Source organism: Pyxicephalus adspersus, chromosome 5 (genome assembly GCF_032062135.1).
Source record: "Pyxicephalus adspersus chromosome 5, UCB_Pads_2.0, whole genome shotgun sequence".
In the NCBI taxonomy this organism is placed as follows: Eukaryota; Metazoa; Chordata; class Amphibia; order Anura; family Pyxicephalidae; genus Pyxicephalus; species Pyxicephalus adspersus.
This window is the reverse complement of record NC_092862.1, coordinates 114,395,712-114,415,596: the sequence shown is the minus strand read 5'-3', so window position 1 is coordinate 114,415,596 and position 19,885 is coordinate 114,395,712. Positions and strand designations below refer to the sequence as shown.

General features: G+C 36.6%; 1 protein-coding gene across 2 annotated transcripts in view; it reads right to left on the bottom strand.

The window, feature by feature from the left end:
- Positions 1-4,361: 4,361 nt before the first annotated feature.
- The window catches only part of SPMIP4 (sperm microtubule inner protein 4), a 26,147-nt gene continuing 10,623 nt past the window's right edge, over positions 4,362-19,885 (bottom strand). For both annotated transcript variants that reach the window (XM_072413456.1, XM_072413455.1), the window contains exons 3-10: positions 19,698-19,877; positions 14,479-14,550; positions 12,587-12,616; positions 11,640-11,815; positions 10,616-10,704; positions 7,361-7,535; positions 5,954-6,045; positions 4,362-5,145 (exon numbers count right to left, since the gene is read on the bottom strand). In XM_072413456.1, the coding sequence (XP_072269557.1) occupies positions 4,423-5,145; positions 5,954-6,045; positions 7,361-7,535; positions 10,616-10,704; positions 11,640-11,815; positions 12,587-12,616; positions 14,479-14,550; positions 19,698-19,877 (1,537 nt within the window). In that variant the 3' untranslated portion in view covers positions 4,362-4,422. The remainder of the gene's footprint in view (positions 5,146-5,953; positions 6,046-7,360; positions 7,536-10,615; positions 10,705-11,639; positions 11,816-12,586; positions 12,617-14,478; positions 14,551-19,697; positions 19,878-19,885) is intronic.

Here is a 19,885-nt window from a genome sequence, read left to right as displayed (position 1 = left end):
TCAACCTCATCTCTTTTCATTGGTCCGCATCCCTGCAAACATGTTAGGTTGACAAAACGTGGTGAAGGGAGAGTCGGCTTTTCTATGAATTACGGAAGCCCGCAGGCGCCGTCATGTGATAGACGCATGGATAGAAGGGCGGAGTCTGCTAAGACTGTTATTTAATGTCTATAGAGCGCATGCGTACTGTTAATTAATTCAAAGAATAATCATGATGTAATGATTTGGGCGAATTTAAATATGATTCAGGTGGCATGGGGCACAAAGTGTTTGTGAAAAGAGTATAAGTGGAAATGTTTATTTATGGACTTAAACTGGCTGTAAAAGTATTTTCATAACTGCAGTGAAAACTAGCTGCTCCCTTCACTCCTCCAATGACCTACTAATGATTTCCTCACTCATAACCTCATCACACGCACGGCTCCAAGACTTTTCTAGAGCTGCCCCAACTCTCTGGAATGGTCTTCCTGATTTATTAAAGCTCTCCAAGGATATCATTTTATCAGTTAAGCTGGCTGATCCTGCAAACTTGGAACGGATCTGGTCCAGGATTGAAAACATTTGCTAACAAATAGTAAATGACTTTTAAGAAATCCATTCCAGGTTTGCTGGATCACCCAGCTTCACTGATGAAAGTGTATCCTCTGCAGCTTTGGAGAGCTTTATTAAATCAGCTCCAATGTCATCAACTTGTGAGGTTTGAGCGGATCTCTGATTTTCTTTGATACAACAAATTAGTTTCATATAAAGTTACTGCCTGTTATTAATCGATGACAAATTACATTTCATTGTACCAATAAAGTTTTGGTATAAGTTTAAGTTTCATGTTTTTCACTTCTTGCATGTTGTCTGATGTTGTCACAAAAAATTATTATTAATTATTGATCAGATCCGGCCACTTATACTATACTATGTAGCAGACGCTGTACTCAGGTCATTGTCCCATATTGCTGTCTCAAAAAAACGTCGTCATTCATTCACTGGTTCACTTGGCACAGGAGCAGCAAATCAGCTGATAGGTGTACAGAGCAATCTGTGATGCAATGTTAGTTTCACTTTACAAGGAGACCTCACATAGTGTAGAAAGTTATCTAGCAAAGGTCAGAACACTTTGTCCTTTGTTCCTGAAGGGTATCACTGGAAAGACATGATAAGCATTTAAAATACTAAAATTCTCACTTTGAACTGGACTTTTATATCCTGACAAATAGACATTTGACAGTGTATTGAGTAACCTTGTCCCTGTGTGTTGTGCTGTATTGGAATTTAAAAAATAGTGTAAGTCAATATTATGCATTGAGCGCAGCTTTTATTTTGTGCCATTAAAAGTATAACGTTCAGTGAGCTAGAGGAATGACACTTAATAAAAACCCTGCCTGCTGTGTTTTGATGTAGCACCAAGGAGAAACATTGGCCATCTGACATGTGTAGAGTGGACCCCCGATCTTGTTTTTTTAATCTTCCACTGTGGATTCATAAACAGCCAATCAGGAACAACCTCAGTGCATTTCTATAGAGGAGAGCACAGTGGAGTGCGGCTTGCTCATCCTACCTTATTTATTGAACAGAATAGCTCTCGTTTATTCATCTATCACTGGAAACAATCATGATAAATTGTTTCCAGCAAAAATCATCTTACACCTCAGCCTAGGTGAGAAATAAATGCAGTTAAAGAGGAACTATACTTGCTGGTGGGTGGTGAGCTTCTGCGCAGCATACCTGCTGATTAGGGCACATACTTACCTCTGTGCAGCCACCCTATGGCAATGACAGGTCCAGGAACTCTCATCACTGTGTCCTTGGGAGGCACCATCTTCACCATCTTCACCATCGGCTCCACAGCAGACTTTTTAGAAGACGTCAATCCTCTTCGGCAATTAGATGGTCACTGATAATGTAATGTGATGCATGCCCTGCATAGTGTATAGCTAAAACAAAAAGCCACCAAGAGCCAGGGCTTTATTTATTATTTTTGACAAAAGAAACATTGCATGTGTGGACAAAAATGTATTTTTTTGTATTTATTAGGAATTTGGGAGTAACTGACATTGGAGAGACTGAACAATACAGAACACTAGAATAAGTAAAAAAAAAAAACTGGACAAGTATAGTTCTCCTCAGAGTAAATCAAACAACTAAAAGTATAATGATGAGGCATCCAGAAAAGCTAAATGTCCATAAATAGAAGGTAAATGAAGTGTGTTTGGACATCTCAAAAGTAAGAATGTGGAAGAGAATTTTGCATACATATCTTGATGAAGATTATTGTTAAGAATGCATGATAATGTCATTATCCAATTTAGTTTAGTTTCAACTGAGTTAAGAGTGAGTGTGGATGTCTTCCAAAATTTGGGTGTGGTAATGCAGGGTGAAATTTAAATATTCATATATGTGAGATATCTGGGTAAAGGTTAGTCACTCTTAACAACTAGAGCATTTTCAGAATCTGCATACCTTGGAGCTGGACCACCAAATGTGTGCCCACATCCCCATTTAGTCAGAGAAGGATTAGGTTTACAAATATTTTCTGGTATCATGTACCATTGTAACAGTTTTGTAATTAGATTCAACTAGAGATGTGTTAGGTGAGATCTTGTAGCAGTTGTACGCTGGACCCCAGCAATCCTCAATGTCCCATGTCAAGTGCAAGTCACCAATAGGCACAAATAGGGACGTTTACCAGAGGTGGTAGAAAGTGTGAACTGTAGCAGAGACTGTAAAAGAATGTAGTGGAGTAGATTTTCGGTCCTTCAGTTTCAAAGGACATCCCAAGTGTTTTTTTAATGTGGTTACCTGATAAAGAAGGTAACCAGAAATTCTAAATTGGATGGTGATGAAGGAGGTGATAATTGATAGTAGTGGGAGAACTCCTCCCATTTACAGGTCAAACTAAAAACTTCCTTCTCTTAGGGGAAATTCTCTATTTACTCTAAATCCACCAAGAAGCCCTTGTTTGCTCACCATTGAAACTGGTATGGGTTCATTCCCAAAGTTAATTCAGGGTTGCTACATAGCGGTGTAAGGTGTAGTAGGTGGTAACACAAATCACCCTTGCATTGTACATGAGAACTACAGTAATATAGGACAGGACAGAGTATAGCAAATTTATTCGGAGGACTATCCACATTAGAACCTCAGCTGATATGAGGGAACATTTGAAAGCTCTCATTAATGATCTTACTTTACAAATTTTTGCTGTTTTGCTATCTTTGTCTTTCTTTCTAAGCTAATGGGCCAGGACAAATATTCAGATTTAAGTTACATGAAAACACCTGAACATTCTATCTACACATACTGCAGACTCAATATATATATATATATATATATATATATATATATATGATAACAAGCAAGCAAGCAAGAAAAGGAGTAACTATGTGTGGCCCTATAACACAACTATCAGAGGTGCATATTGCATTCAAATTGCTGATGTTGACAGGCATTGTTTTCAAAGGCTTAGTGTAGTATTCAAATACATATACTTAAATGGTTTAAATGGATTCATGTGGTTTAAATTAAAGTGATTAAAATGTACCTAAACTCAGAATTCACTTTACATAAAAGGGTAGACAGCCCTTTTATGTAAGGTAGACATTCTGTTTGTTTTTTTAAGTGCAATACACTTAAAAAAAAAAAAAAAGAGTGCAGCACTGCTCCTAATGGGAGCTCAAAGCCTCCCGGAATACCTACTTCACGTATCCCGGGAGGCTCCTGGGTGCTCCTTCTGTGCATGCCTGAGCATCTTGGGCATTAACAGAAGAAGCCCTTTAGTCAAAAGGGAAAAAATTGAAAAAATTGCCAATCTCACAGTCTCTCGTCAAGTTTTTTTCCCATCTACATCACCCGATCTTGTGCCTGTGTTAGGTGACGTAGGAAGAAGTACCCAGAAGAAGAGGAGAAGATGACGGCGCCCGGAGTCCTGGCCCGAAGACGGATGCTGGGAGGATGCGGGACCTAATGGAAGAGACCTCCGGACCGATCGACTGCTCTGTGGGATTGAAGCTAAGTGTATTTCTTGTTTTGGGTGAGGTTTGAGTTTACCTTCACCTTAATTCACTATTCTCCAATACTTACTAAAAAATGCTGCTAAATGCTGCTTTATTAATAGACGCATCAATGTATCAAAACATTTTTGTCATAAATTACTATGTAATCAGCCTGTGCTGGGTTGAAAAAGGTACTGAGACCCATATCTGTTTCATGTTTTGTTATAGCTATAGTTATACCTATCACTAGTTTGTTCGGTAAAGGCTTTTAATATTGGCCTCTATACATCCATTGTACAGATCCTTTTTAATACATGGTTAAGGATTGTTATCAGACAATTTTTTTGTAATGCAAGAAAGTACAGACAGCTACAATTACAGTGGTATTTCAGTTTCCTTTATTTATTTTGTGTTTTGCATACAGTGTTTGATATTGTTAATTATGGGAGTAAATGGAACGAAAGCCATAAAAATTGTGTTTCCTTCCAGAATGGCAATTTTCTCTTAGATCTTTTTCTTTTTCTGGAAAGTTCTGTTGGAATGTTTTATGAGCTGCTGATCTTGAGAAGGAGTCTTGAAGCTCAAGCAGAGTTGCACAAGGCAAAGTCTTTCCAACGCTATGCATGGCATTTTGTGCTCTTAAAATGTTCTGGTTAACATACTGGCCTATTACACTATGGGTATCTAGTGGTTTTCTAGAACAGGCCTCCTGACTGGAAAAACACCTTTTTAGAAATGGTTTATTAAACTCTGAAGGTTTTTCACAAACAATATTTAGATTCTGTTCACCTGGTAACTTTTCATGCACTGGTTTATATTCAGAATCATAAGGAGTTGGTGCTGGTGTAAGCTGCCTTCTGTACAAAGCATCGGTCTTTTCAGTGTCTGTAATTTTGCGTAGATCGGGTTCCATATGTTCCTGTGTTGAGGATAAGCGCTTTGTGTTTTTCCGCTCATTTGTATCCACAATGTTACCATAAGTGTCAGAGGTACATGATGAATTTACTGTCTCCACCTCATCATGTGAATTGGTTTTACATTCTACAGTTTCACTTTCAGGTTCTTCCTTCTTCACAAGGATCCGCCGACCCTGAAGTAAGCGTGCAATGCGCCCTTCTATCGGTCGTGCCTGAAGAACACTAGATAGGAATGCTGGCTTCTGAAAAAGGCATATGTCACATTATGTAAATATATATTTTACCTTTTACAACAACAAGATTTGTAAATTCGTGTTTTGTTCTACAAATACAACGTTATAGCAAAGAATTACATCCTACTGTCACTAAAGTGTGAACAAATTACATCCAAGTAAGTCACTATTCTGTTTTCTTGCTGTAAAGAAATGGGCTTTGTACCAGATTTGACAGTTTCTAGTCATGTATGTGGTCGAATAGAGTTTTCATTCAAACAACAAAAATGTCCTTGGGAGCTATTGCAGACTTGCAAAAAAGGAAATGCTTCCAATAAAAAAGTTACTCTTTTATATCAGTGTGATTATCTAAAAAGGGTTAGCTAAAGGAAAAATATTTTCTTTTGGGGTAAATTACTGTGAGGTTTTTATTTCTGGGACTTAAAAAAATCACTGGGACACTAAGCCACCAGAACAAAAATATAAAGAAAATCTACCAATTGGAAATGACAATTTGCAGATATTTCTTCTTATACACCAACAAAACTATATGGGCTATAACCATTCCCTTCAAATTGAAAATATAGCTTTATATATACTTCACATTTCTACGAGTCATTGATTTCACTACCTGCTGTTGTTTATTTAGAATATTAATACAGATGTAGAAAACATGTACCTATACTGGAAGACCACATATCTACCTGCAGAGGTTATGAATGGACTTACATCAAAGAAAGGCCTGCATATGGTTTAATGGCACACAATGCATCCCATTTATGAAATGTCACTTGTATACATTTTATATATATTGTGTACATACATTATTGAAACTTACCATTTCTGTATTTTCATCTGTTTTTCCTGTTATGTTGCCAATTACCTTCTCATAATAATCATCAAGTTGTAGCGGGTTCATTTCACCACGACCTGAGTATGAAACACATTTTTTGTTTAGAAAAATGCTCAAAAAGTGAAAGTTGTACCTGGGTTGAAACTCATTATTTCTGTAGGGGACACTTGGTTAAATGTGAAATTTTTGTGCAATGCAATGTAGAGTGTTTGACATCATGACATGAAATTACATTAATATCACATGAAATGAAGCCAATGTATGGCAATGTGCAACAGGTAGAAATGGAGGCATGTGACTGTGAAGGCTCTCATTTATCCATGCTATTGTATATCTTGTACTAATTAGCTTTATAAAACCTAGTAAAATATCCCAAACTAAGTGCATACTTCCTTTAGTAAATACACCTCATAGTTTGGAAGGGTTGGGATATGTACTGCAGAATACTGTAACACAGACATCTGATGAGCAGCTTGGATGTATGAGCAGCTGTATGAGCAGCTGTAAAATGTCTTCAACACATGTTGAAGCAGTACACTCTATTTAAATGTGTTCACTTTAAGTAATACTGTACAGGTTGAAATTTAACTAATATTAAACCTTGTAGTAGCAGGGTAACAGAAGATGTAACGGCTTAAATGAAAGTCATAGAAATATTTTGCTGTGCCAATCTGTTGCAGGTTAAAAGTTTTAACAGATTTGGTTCAATATAGACTCTTCAGAAAACGTCCCTCATTCAGACTGCTTCAGTATGGATACACCCATGTAATAAAGGTCCTGGCACCATATCATGGATCATAAAGCACTTCTTTTTAAACAATAAAAAGTTTTTATTACACTATAATTTGCTAGAGATACTGGGGCAGAATTTAAATACACAGAATATTTGTCTGTAATAAAACCAATGTACAGTATAGTTACAATGTATTTAGGTATATTTACCATTTACAGTGTATTTTATGAATAATAAAGAATTATAATTAGCACTGTGCACTATATTGTTTTACATTTAGATTTTCATCTTTAATATCTATCCATTTTACTGTTGAATGTATAAAGGACCTGACAGTTTGGGTTGGACATTAGATGTACAGTTTGCAATTATAGGGATTAATGTGCCTAAAACAATCACGCTCTGACTTTAATATTCTGCTCTGTACTTTTAAAAAGCAAAACAAAACTGAAATAATGCCTTATAATGTTAAATATTAACGTTAAAATCCTCTGCTTTCCATTCCTATTGGCCAGTCAATATTATATACTGAAGGCTTTGAGTACAAAAGAGAGAACTATATTTATAAACAATTACAAAGACTTGTTTCCTGTTTTAAATGACAAATGGGAAATCAACAAAAAAAATTCCAGATTTCCCAGAATTAATATTGCATCTACCTGTAAAGTTGCGGGTGTATGTTGTTAACCATTGAGATTTGATTAAATTCCTCTGTAAATTGAGTGTCCTATCAGATGGTGTTTCTTCATATGTCTTATATAGTGGATTAGGAGCAACAGTCTTTGGGGGACTCGGGTAGTAGATCTGGCAATTTTTATTATGGAATTTTGGGAACTAAAAAAGAAAATATTAAAGGTTATTATACCCTTTTTGGCAGCATCAAAGTTTAACAATACAAGAAGAAATATGGTATAAAGCAAGTTTCTTTTGAAAAGATAAAATACTTCAAATATTCATATTTCAGTCCACGCCACACCAGGTACACTAGATATCTCCTGTTCAATGCATACGATACAACTGGTAAATGTATTTTTTTATTTTTTACAGGTATAACGATTTAAACATATAGATGCGTGGGATTAGCATGGCAATAAAAGCCCCCTCTGTGCAATCCCAAGAGGTGGCATGTGCAGAACGAGCAGCCCAAAGCCTTTTGAGAGATGTGTGACGTATGTTGACTGAGCCATTGCAACACTTCAATTTTTTTCTTTTTTTCCTTTTGCATAACCCACTTTCAGACAAGTTTTAGCTGTTGCACAGATGGCCTCACATTTAACTCTAGAGTACCGTATTTTTCGGACCATTAGACGCTCCGGACTATAAGACGCACCAGGTTTTCCGCACGGGAAAACAAGAAAAAAAAAATTCATTTGATTTCCCCTGAGATCCAGCGTGCGTCACTTGTGCCCGCCCATGAAGGCGGCGCCGATCGGCATTCATGAAATCAATCGGCGCCGCCTTCGTGGGCGGGCACAAGTGCCGCACGCTGGAACACAGGGGAACACAGAGGAGGAACACAGACATTGGCTGCTATCTGCCTCTGTCTGTGTTCCTCCTCTGTGTTTCCCTGAGATCCAGCGTGTGGCACTTGTGCCCGCCCATGAAGGCGGCGCCGATCGGCATTCATGAAATCAATCGGCGCCGCCTTCGTGGGTGGGCACAAGTGCCGCACGCTGGGACACAGGAACACAGAAGAGGACACTGGCTGCGGGGACCGGCGGGGATACAGGGAAGTAAAAAAATATGCATTCGGACCATAAGACGCACCCTGATTTTCCCCCCACTTTAGGGGGAAAAAAAGTGCGTCTTATGGTCCGAAAAATACGGTACATTGGTATACAGAGGAGTTCTCAATGACTGCAAGGTCCCCAGGTCATATAGTTTTAAAACAAGCACAAATCATCACTCCTCCACCATGCTTGACCAAACAAATTAAAATGACTCCATATTAACTAACATACAAAAGAGATAAAGTACATGATAACCTCCTTACATTATAATAGTATATATAACCTCAGAGGCCCGTGCATCTTTTCTGATCATTTTCAGTGACAGATGAATGAACAAACACATATATTACTCATAGTGTAAAATGTCATATGCTGTGTTCATTTGATGTTGTATTTCTCAAATTTTAAGATCTCCTAATGATCAGACTTTTTTTTATTATGTTCTGGTGTGCAAAACCCTAAAACTGAAAGAGTGCGTAATTTCTTTTTCGCATGACTGTATATGGTATCATCACAATAAACCAAAAATCTATGTTATTTTATAACCAGATACATTTTTAGAATGCAGAAGTATATTCTGTGAAAACCAAAATAAGTAGCAAAAAGCAGAGTATACATTATATAATAAATTCTAATCTTGCCAATCTGTTTCTGGATTTTACATGTGCTTGTGTTTCTGGTTTTACCGTTCACACACACACTTGCAACTCCCTGCAGCCCGCCAATGACACCCTGCTACCTTACCACACTTTACCCTCTGGTTTTGCAGCTTTTACTCATCTTTTTCTCATCTTTGCTCCATTCCTCTTCCTCATGGAGGTCCAACAATCTTTTCTGCACATTCTAAACCTGTAGTTTTTGAACACCTGGATTCCCACTTTTTGTGTTCAAGTGCTCTGAGCCGTCTTAACTCCAAACTGTGAAATTTCTGTACTTCATTTCTCGTAATGGTATCCAATAAACTGTATGTCACCTAGCAACCTAAGTCACCTCTGGCCTTTGCAGCGGTAGGACCCAGGTTCAAATCTCGGGCAGAACACTATCTGCATGGAGTTTGTAGGTTCTCCCTGTGCTTGTGTAGGTTTCCTCTAGGTACTTTGGTTTCCTCCCACATTCCAAAAACACGCAGTTAGGTTAATTGGCTTCCCCCCAAATTGACATTAGACTGTGGTAATGACATGACTATGGTAGGGACATTAGATTGTATGCGCCTTTGAGGGACAGCTAATCACTTGACTATGGACTTCGTAATGTGCTGTGTAATATGTCGGTGCTAGATAAATACTGTGTAATAATATTAATCACAACATTACCAAAAAAAAGCAGAGGAAACTTTATTCTATTCTCTATAATATTTGTTTACAGTATGTGTATAACACGCCCTATTCACACAATGTTAACCCAAAGCCTTTTGTCTCCCTAATCTCTCTGCAAGTAAAACACTTCTACAACAGTGTCTGTAATATCCCCAAGTTTGCCTATCCTGAAACAACTAAAATTCCTGTAACCCAAACAAAGATGTATGCCATTAACATGTAGAGGCGTGCAGTGAGTAGACATGAAAGAAGGAATGTTGCTGTAAAATGTAGTAACTGGTTTGACTATGAGGAAGTATGACCCTAGTCCAATATTATCTAATAGCTAACGTGTGATTTCCATGGGAACTGAAACTGCATATAAATCATATAGAACAGAAGTTATGTTGTGCCTTACTACCTTTTCTGCTGCATGTATTTTGTTGAATGATAGCCTTTTGAAATATGACCCATGTTAATAGCGGACTATCAAAAAAAAACAAACAAACCCAAAAAACAATATAATTGATACACAGTGTGGATTTGTCATATTTTTTTTATCAGCTATAGCTGTACCTGATGTGTATATATTTTTTGTTTTTAATTATGATCTCCTGTACAATGCTGCTGATATGCAAATGAAAACCAACTATTGATTGTTGATTCTGGCTTAGCTCTCCCACGCCTTGATCCACACGTTTTGTCCACTATTGTGGGCTCACTAGCCAACATCCAAAAGTAGCTGTAATAAACATTATAAATGTTTATAGATACCTCAAAGTAATAGCCATCCTCCAGATGTGACTGCATGTATTGAGAAATCTAATTATATTCATCTGCCCGGCTCCTATTGTACCTGAGCACACAGAAATATATATTGTATACTTACATGATAGTATCCTTGCTGACCTGGCCATGTCAAAGCCACCTTTTGTGAATCTGAGGGAATAGTAATGACCTCATGTCTGTAAGGATTACCTGAGACATATTAGAAAAAAAGACAGTAATATGATCTGTTCTCTGAAGCACCCTAGACATACAAAATAGTAAATGGTTGTTTAATTAAATTTGCAGAGCCCTGTTTATTTTGGCCGGAAATAATTTGACATACAGTTCAAAATTTTAAACCCACTTTACCCTTACCCGTCCCCTTCTGCAAAGGAGGCCCTTTTTGTCCCACCTTTTTTGTACCCTTTTTTAATGTTGGAAAAACAATTGAACCCAAGCGGTCCTGAACCTTGCCACAATTTAATTGGTTTTATAAAGGAACCTAGGCCGGTTAATTAATCCGCCAAAGAGGTCATTAACTTACCTAGTAATTGGTAAAAAAAAAAAAAACGTGCAAGAAAACATAAAAAAGACAAGATTTTTGCTTGCTTGAATGAGTTAGAGGAATCATGGAAAATGTAGGCATTGGGGATATATAAGCTTTTTATGCACAATGAGAAAATAAGACTTCTGATTTGTCCAGCTCTCCCAAGTCAGACACTAAATGGTAGTTAGTTGGAATTGGTATATAAATAGACACAAAAAGGAAACTGCAGGATATTGAAGGCCAGTTTGATATGTGTACTTTTATAATGTCTTCATTGAGAAAAATATGGGTGCAGTTGCTGACCTTTTGAAAAGAGCTGTTTGGTTTCCACTGACTTTATTACTTTGAGCCTTGTGGAATTAGGTAAAGGGTGCCATAAAATGAAATGTTTTAGGAACTTGTATTCAACTAAAGGACAACATTTGTGTTTGTTGGCATAAGTTTATAAGCATAGCCAATTCGTTTTGGTAGTTGAAACATACCCCCTTCTTCATGGCTTTATATGAGTAACAGATTAGTGGTTCTGGATGAGACGCCATTCATGGTACACAATATTGCAAACAACAAAAACAGTACTGATGTCTGTTGGAAGACATACCTTTGGTTTTCTTTAGAACCAATGTGGGATGTCCACATGCAGGTGTCTGTGGGTGGAGTGGAGTATGGCAGCGCATAGGTTCATCTGCTGGTCTGAAGCTTGGGAACACTGCAAACTTAGATATATGGGAATGGTATGGATGTTCTGCAGGGAAATTAGCTTCTATTTGTTTTTCACTATGTTATAAAATGTAAAAAAATGTGAACATTTTAGTACATGACATCTTTATATTCATATGATAAACAGTTACATTTAGATGGATTAGTTTATTCCCTGTCATTTTTCAGTTTGGCAGATTAATTAATTTCTTGCATGGGAAGTTTACTAAGTCCCTAATGATTTTTTTCTTATCATAAGACACATATAAAGAGTTCAGAATAACTAACGTTAAAGAAATTACCAGCACAGCTGATATACTATGCTTGATTTATTGAAGTCCCCTAGGACTAGAGAGGATAGACTATCATGGAAGAACCTGGGTAATTCAGTAAACCTCAAATGGATTTGGTCCGGGACTGAAAGCATTTTCCAACTAATAGAAAATCTTTTTTAAGAAATCTATTCCAAGTTTGGTTGATCACCCAAGATCTTTAATAACCCCTGAGAGCTTTAATAAATCAGGCCCAAATTTTAACCTAAATTTGTACAAAGTTTGTTTATACCCTAAAAGATTTATGTAAAACAAGCTTGTTTGCTTACATATTAACTATTGGCCTCTAGTTTATTCCATGTTTTCGGGGACTGCCTGGAGATCCCACATTACCGAACAGAAATTTACAGATTTTACAGCGCTATATCTACCAAAAATGATATATTCTTAATGTGATAGATTACTTTATTCCTGGGATGCATGAAAGAATAATATTTACTGTAGATAAAATCGGTTTTGTTATTATATATTTAAACAAACACTTTATTGTGCACCTTCCAAATCCATAATGACTAACCTGAGAGAAGCAGCAGGAGGTTTTGGATATCTAAAAATATAAATGTAATAATTTATTAAAAAAATATTTTATAATTTTGCTGTGATGGCAGTGTATATAAAATGTACAATTATTGGATATTTACATCTGGCAGAACTTCAAATATCTTTTTTGCTTAAAATTTTCTTCCTTGTTCCTGGTGGCTTTTTTTTTTTTTTTTTTTGCATTAAGCATGCATAATGCCTAGGCACCACTTAGATTTTAATGATTTGTATTTCTGCTTCCGTTTATTGGAGTGTGGGTTAACTAATAAATAACGTTGAGCACTTGCAATAAGGAAAAATACTTAGTAATATCTAGGTAAGGCAATTTAAAAGGCAGACATACAGTACATTCCACGGGGCAGCATGGAAGGAGAGTGGTATCGCTGTGTGCTCTGCAATAAAAACTGAACTCATGAGAGGTCCTAGAGTACCATTTTAATAGTTTGCCTGAGCAAATTGATTTGCTAGTGAACATCCAACTTTTCTCTAGTGAAAACAAATAAGCTGATCACATGTACACTATAAACTTGACTATGTTAAGTATAAAAAGAAAAACAGACATTCATAGCATTCCATGCATATTGCAACTATCTACAGAGATGTAGATAAAACTGCTTAACAGTAAAAGGAATAGTCCATAACTTAAAATAATCATTATTAATAAATCTTTAAAAAAATAGTTTATAGGAAAGAGGTAACTCATTATACCAAGGGCCCATTCACCCTATCTTTATTGGGTTACATTTGGTTGTGTTGCTAAATGCAAGCTCAATGCAATAACAAGTAGGTGATACTTCAGGGAATGCCATAAGCAGCAGCTAAAGAGATGCTGCCAATCAACCTGAATGCTGAAAGGTTTGCTTACTCCCCTCACACAATCCCCTTTTCCCTGCACTCTGCCTGAGATACAACCCAAGCAGACACAATGACCCTGATTTATTAAGGTTCTCCAAGGCTGGAGAGAATACACTTTCAGAAGAGAAGCTGGGTGATCCATAAAACATGGAATGGATTTTTAAAAGTCATTTGCTATTTGCTAGCAAATGTTTTGAATCCTGGACCAGATCCATTCCAGGTTTGCTGGATCACCCAGCTTCACTCTTAAAAATGTGTTCTCTCCAGCCTTGGAGAACTTTCATAAATCAGGGTCAATGCCTGAAAGCTTCTTTCTGCTCCTGAACCTGCCTGTACTCTGAGCCCCTGACTATAGAATGTGACCTGTCTAGGATTGTACTGCATGTGACTCAGACTTCATCATATCATATAGCTTCATTCAGCAATCATATCATTAATTTTACTGCCCTTATATGAGTAACGATACAAACCTTGAAATTACCAACTCAATTCCAAAGGAATAAAACAAAATTATATAAAACCGTGTGTGAATGATTTTGCCCCATTTCTAACTACACAGAGGTTGTTTTCTTTAGATACAGAATCAATTGTGTTTTCCCCCATTTGTTATATCTTAGGCTATGTATACACATGCAATAACGATTGTTAGAAAACAAACGATTAACGGACGATCAACGATTATTCCCGGTTATTTTGAACGATCGTATAGTGCACGAATCTGTACATGTTGTAATGATACAATTGTTCAAATATAATCCACCAATAGTGTACAGACACTAGATACGATCGTGTACCGGAGTGACGTGTACCGGAGAAATCACTGAACGACCGTACACACAATAGATAACGAATGATCGTCACCCAATCAGATCCGCCAGGACGGTCGTTCGTTTCCAGTGACATTCCTTGTTCATTGCTGTCGTTGGCCAGTCGTTGTTTACTCTTTTTGTTAACGATTAACAGAAGATACTACTCATTTCTATCAATAATATTTACAGGACAATATTTACTTACAGATCATCACTTGCACGAACTGCGCTTTTCTTCAGATCCGTCAGGTCGTAGTACTGCTGTATCGGTAGGCCCCTGCACAACAAGAGAGGGTGTTAGAGAGCTGCTTACTGTGTGATAGCTTTACACTTTAAACAAAGTATGATATGAGAGGAAATGACCAACATTTACAACATGTTGTAAAGTGTAAAATACATGTTTAAATTATTAATATGGAATAAAGTCACACTTCAGTGGAGGAATCCCTAATACATGCATTAAAAATTCTGTTCTAAAGATGATTTGTGAAAATAATTACAAATTGTCATTTAAAACCAGATTACATGATTTTATTATCCTACGTTCACAAAAATTGGAGCCTAGTAGAAGGGGGTCTCATGATCTTAATCATCCAGAAGAACCAATATATCTGAATAGGTCAGTAACTAAAGGTGAGCATGGAGGCCTGCTGAATTTTGCTAAAATTACACTGGGGTTACATTAGGAATGAGGTGCCATATCATCCCACAAGTGTATAAACTCTTACTGAGCTCTGCAATTTCTTTGTGATTTGCTGTGCAGTTTATTATTTTATTGATCTATATTCTAATGTGAATAAAGGCAGCCATGTGCTAAAAATTTGATTGTACAATCCTTTTTAGATCTACCATCAGCTACATATATGCAAGTACCTGGTTTGATACAAATGTAATATTTTGTAAATGTAAAGGAGATTGTACAGTGTATGGCAAGTTTAAGCAAACATCATGAGGGATTTTATTTAAACTGTTTTACTGTAATCTGATATGAGATGATAAAGAACAGTAATGTAGAAGAAGATATATTCTACTATATCAGAAAGACCATCCTGCAAAAGCAAAGGCCTTCTCTGCTGCCACCTGTTTTAAACATGTTTCTCGTTATTTCCAATATCCATACAAATTCACGCTACAGGTATTTAGTTTCCTACAACGTTCTCTAGCATGATAAGCAGCTGGTACAAAGTTAAAGATGATCACTGACAAGGATTTCACAGTGCAACCATTTCCTTGTTTTTAAATGTGCTCATGGTAGTAGATAAGCCATCGGTTTGAGCTAAAAATCTTCTTGCTTTGAATAACCCGCACTTCCCAATTAAAGATTTTAGGAGGAAAAGTTTGCTGTTTTATTACAGGTCAAGGTGAATGGAACATTTGAAAAAGATATCAAGCTCTACTTTGAGGTTTGAGGAACAATCTGTTTGATGCCTCCTCCCTTACTCTGTAAAGACAGGGTAAAGATTACAGTCATATCTTACTACCACAAAGTGTGATGATATGACATTTTCTTCAAAGTTCCAAGGTCTGTGGGTGTGTATACAAGTGCATGTCTGCAAGCCCTAACTTCAGTTCAGTTAGTGTTTACTGACCAATCAGGAGCCAAGCTTTCTGCTGTCTCCTTGTGGGGCAATGAACAGTAGTAAAATGCAAACAAGTATACTCTCCTGTTGTGTGCTATAGAATGCCAGGGGATCTCTTAACCATTATTTTACACAATAACATATTTACTACATTTAATGGTTGCTGTTGTTTTGTCATGTTTTTTTGGAGTATCACATCTTTTTGGTCCTCTAGCAGTAGATGGAAAATCTTACTTCTGTCTATTGCACTCTTTTTGATTTCAGAATAAACTATATAAAACAGTTCATAAACATTCAAAAGCCTATATGAGGAGTGACAGAATGCCCAATCATGCAATATTATTATGTGGTAAGCATGCTAATCATAAAGGAGACTATAATAAAGCTCTTCTGGGCAGAGTCATTTCCTTCTCCTGTGCCACAAATTGTGCTCAATTTGTGTACAATGTACAGTGCTCAAGGATACGATCTTGTTTTTTTTCAATAGTAGGGATCATGTTGCATCTTTTTACATTGGATAGATTTGTTTTATTTATTACAAAGATTTATAAAAACATTTGTCAGAAGTTGTTTTTCTTTGTAGCTAATTACTGGGCAGAGAGAGAACTACTCTGGCACCATCTAGTGGTAACATTTTGGAGTTGCAGTCCATTCCAACAGAAATAGTTTAGGAGTATTATGCTGACCTCCGGTGGTGACATGTGAAATTTATCTTTCCACCTCCTTTCACATATTTAGAAATAAAACTACATTTATTTCCACCCTGTATAGGACACCAGTAGAAAGGAGAGTGAGAGAACAGGATTGCTTTTGTCTTGCAGATTTCTGCAGTCAAAAATTAGGAAGAGCGGAATTCCCTTTTCTCCCTCTGAACTCAAGGAAGTGTGTTTTGCCCATGCCCAGATGTTCTTCTGTGCAGTGAAAGGCATCTTGAAAAAAAAGGGAGTGGGCAAAAACGTTTTATATAGCAAATACTTCACAATGTGGTGTGTTTTTGTATAATGTTTCATAAATTTGGAAAAGAATATAAATGGAAAACAAAATAAGTATACATAACTGATCTGTATAGAGCAGCGTTTCTCAAGCAGGGTTCTGTTGAACCATATGGTTCCTCCAATTGTTGCACTGCAATGAGCAGTTTGTGACTCTCAGGTCAGTTAAACAGATTTCAGTGATCTTTTTGGCTATCTGTAGGGTGATATTCTTTCCAATGGCCAGCAATGTAAGACACATTCTTCCCTCTCACCGCCATACTACTGTACTGTGAGCTATAGATATAGTAAATATAGTAGGGGTTTCTTTAAGATCTGAAAGTTATTTCAAGGGCTCCCCACGTTAAAAAGATTGGGAAACACTGCTTTAGGGCATTATATCATACTGAGCTTGATGACTATTTAGCACCTAGGTATGTAACAAACAGTAATGGCAACCATTATCTACATTATTATGTTGAATTTATGCTGCAATGTTCAGCAGTTTAATGTTCAGCTTAATGGTAACTTATTAATGTTCTGTTTAATATCCCCAAAAAAGTTATATGATACATATATAAAAACAATACAACAGAAACAATGGAGTAAAAATTACAAAAGAAACAGAAGTTTTCTTCTGCTCTTGGGCCCAGAAAAGGAAACTTTGGAGCATTAACCCAAGTCAGTAACTGGATCTTACAAATATGGATAATAATTCAGTTTTAGGCAGCGGACTTGATATATTTAGGATTCAAAGTTGTCAGCCCTTAGTCTCTCCAATCAGATCTCCTAAGGGGGGACAAGCTGCATGCTAAGATAAATGTTATAGGCATGTTTATACTTACCAACCATATAACTTCAACAGGTCATGTAACAGAAATCTGTAATAATGATTAGCAACCATTGAACTCCTTTATTTGTGCTTAGAGACCAACACAGGTATCAGAATTGGATTCCCCTAAATATTAGGACATTTCCCGGGCTTGCAGAGCATGTTAACAAATGCTTTAAAATTTTCTTATGCAACCGTTTTTATATTATCATTATATTGTAGTTTTAGGTTATTAAACATGTATCTGCAAGTTTGATATTGTAAAAAGAATAAGGAGTCAATTTATAAAGCAGTGAATCTGACAGTAGTTGATTCTCCACCGGGGAATGCTTTTTAAATCTTTAAGGGGTTTGTCTGTAATAGAGCATTAGCTAATCATTACCTGCTGTGTGTACTTTCACATTATTACTTTTAGTTATCATGTTGCTATTAAGTTCAATCTGCATGAATAAAATACAATTCCAGTGATATTAAGTTTTTTTTTATCCTAAGATATGCTGACTAGTCATGTTGTAGCATAACACAAGGCTTATTTCTGCCTTTTACCTTTTTCTTTATTGCTTTTTTATAGATAGATCTGTATAAAGACCTTCTCTTCAATGTCTCCCTCTCAGTATTAGTTTGTGGACTAGACTCTTCCACCAACATGTCTCCCCACAATTTGCTATCATAGACATGGTGGATGGACAAATTTGTGCATCTGGAGAAAGGTCATTTTGGCAAACCAGAGAGATCGGGGAACAAAATTATTTTCCTTGTGCTCTGTAATATGTAACCAGCAAGCCAACAGAAGTATGGGCTTTGTTATTTGTTAGAAGTTATTGCTTCACTGACCAAAGTATCCAAAGATACAGTTTACAGGTCTGGCAACTGCTCATTTATCACCTTTGTGCAGCAAATCAGAGTCTGGTTCTTGGATTCTTTCTACTGACAGGACTACTGAACAAATTATTTTTGGTTGGGTGGCAGTCATAACCTTTACTTTTCAATTGATTGCACACAGTACCCATCATATGCTGATATGAGAGGGCTGGGGAGGTAAAAGTTCGTTATGTGGGAAACCTTGTACTATTCTTTGACATTGTACTTGCCACACAAACACATAAAAATAGGGCAGTATGGAAATATAGCTCATCGTAGACTGACATGGCGCTAGAAATGAACAATTACTGTATAATTTCATAGTTTTTTTCTTCCTGAATTAAAATAAAACACTGCTCTTAACTTTTGATTTTATATATACATATGTATTCTATATACAGTTACAGTTTCCCATAAACTGGTTGTTTTTTCCATAGGGAATTTATCTTAGACTGAGTTGGGGTTAAATCAGAAGTAAAAAGTGCAATATATTTCCTGTCACATTTTGCCCTGCTAACATTATTTTACCAAGCAAGAAGTGAGGGGAACTCTCCAACAGCAACACAGACAGAAATAAACCACTGGCTTTAGTAGAACAGGGAATTGGCTAGAATGCCTTTCAATTTGATGAATATTGTTATGAAGCTCTGGATAGCAAAAAATACTTTAGTGGTGCTACTCATTCCTAGAAAAACTGTTTCTGTCTTGGCATATAATTTAATGCATATTTTTAAGCAATTTGTTTTAGTTATGGAAGAGAGTAAAGACTTTTTTTCTGTCTGTGTTCCCATTGAGGACATTCACTCCTCTATATGTACTAGTGGCCATTGTTCTATGGAAAAAAAAGTGATAGGAAATCCAAAATTTAAGGCTTGTTCTCATAACAAGGTAAAAAGAAAACTTTCATTGGGGACAGCAAATATACAATGGGTAGGTCGCTCAATGCTGCTGTTTTCAATGGGGACATCTGTTTTAGGTTCCGCTGTCTAGAAAGAGAATTTCCCCACTTTTTTCTCTAACTTCCTAATGTGCCTTAAAGACAGAAATAAAAGCATGTTTAAATTAATAATAATTAAAATACATACAAGAAACATACATAAAATACAAGAAAATGTTTAACAAAATGTAATCAAACTCCAAAAGGTACAGCTCACCTAAACCCAAATATGACAAAAGGTACCTTGGCCAGGGATCTCCTCCATATCCATAGTGTTTGTGCCCCTTTGCCTCTAGCGGAGGAGGTTCTGTCTTTGGTCGCTGATCAGGAGGAAGGGACACAGCTCCAATCCCTCCATATTCTCTTTCTCTGCCCCATGGAAGTCTTAAAACTGCAGGCGTAGATGAACGATATTCACCATATCTGTAAAG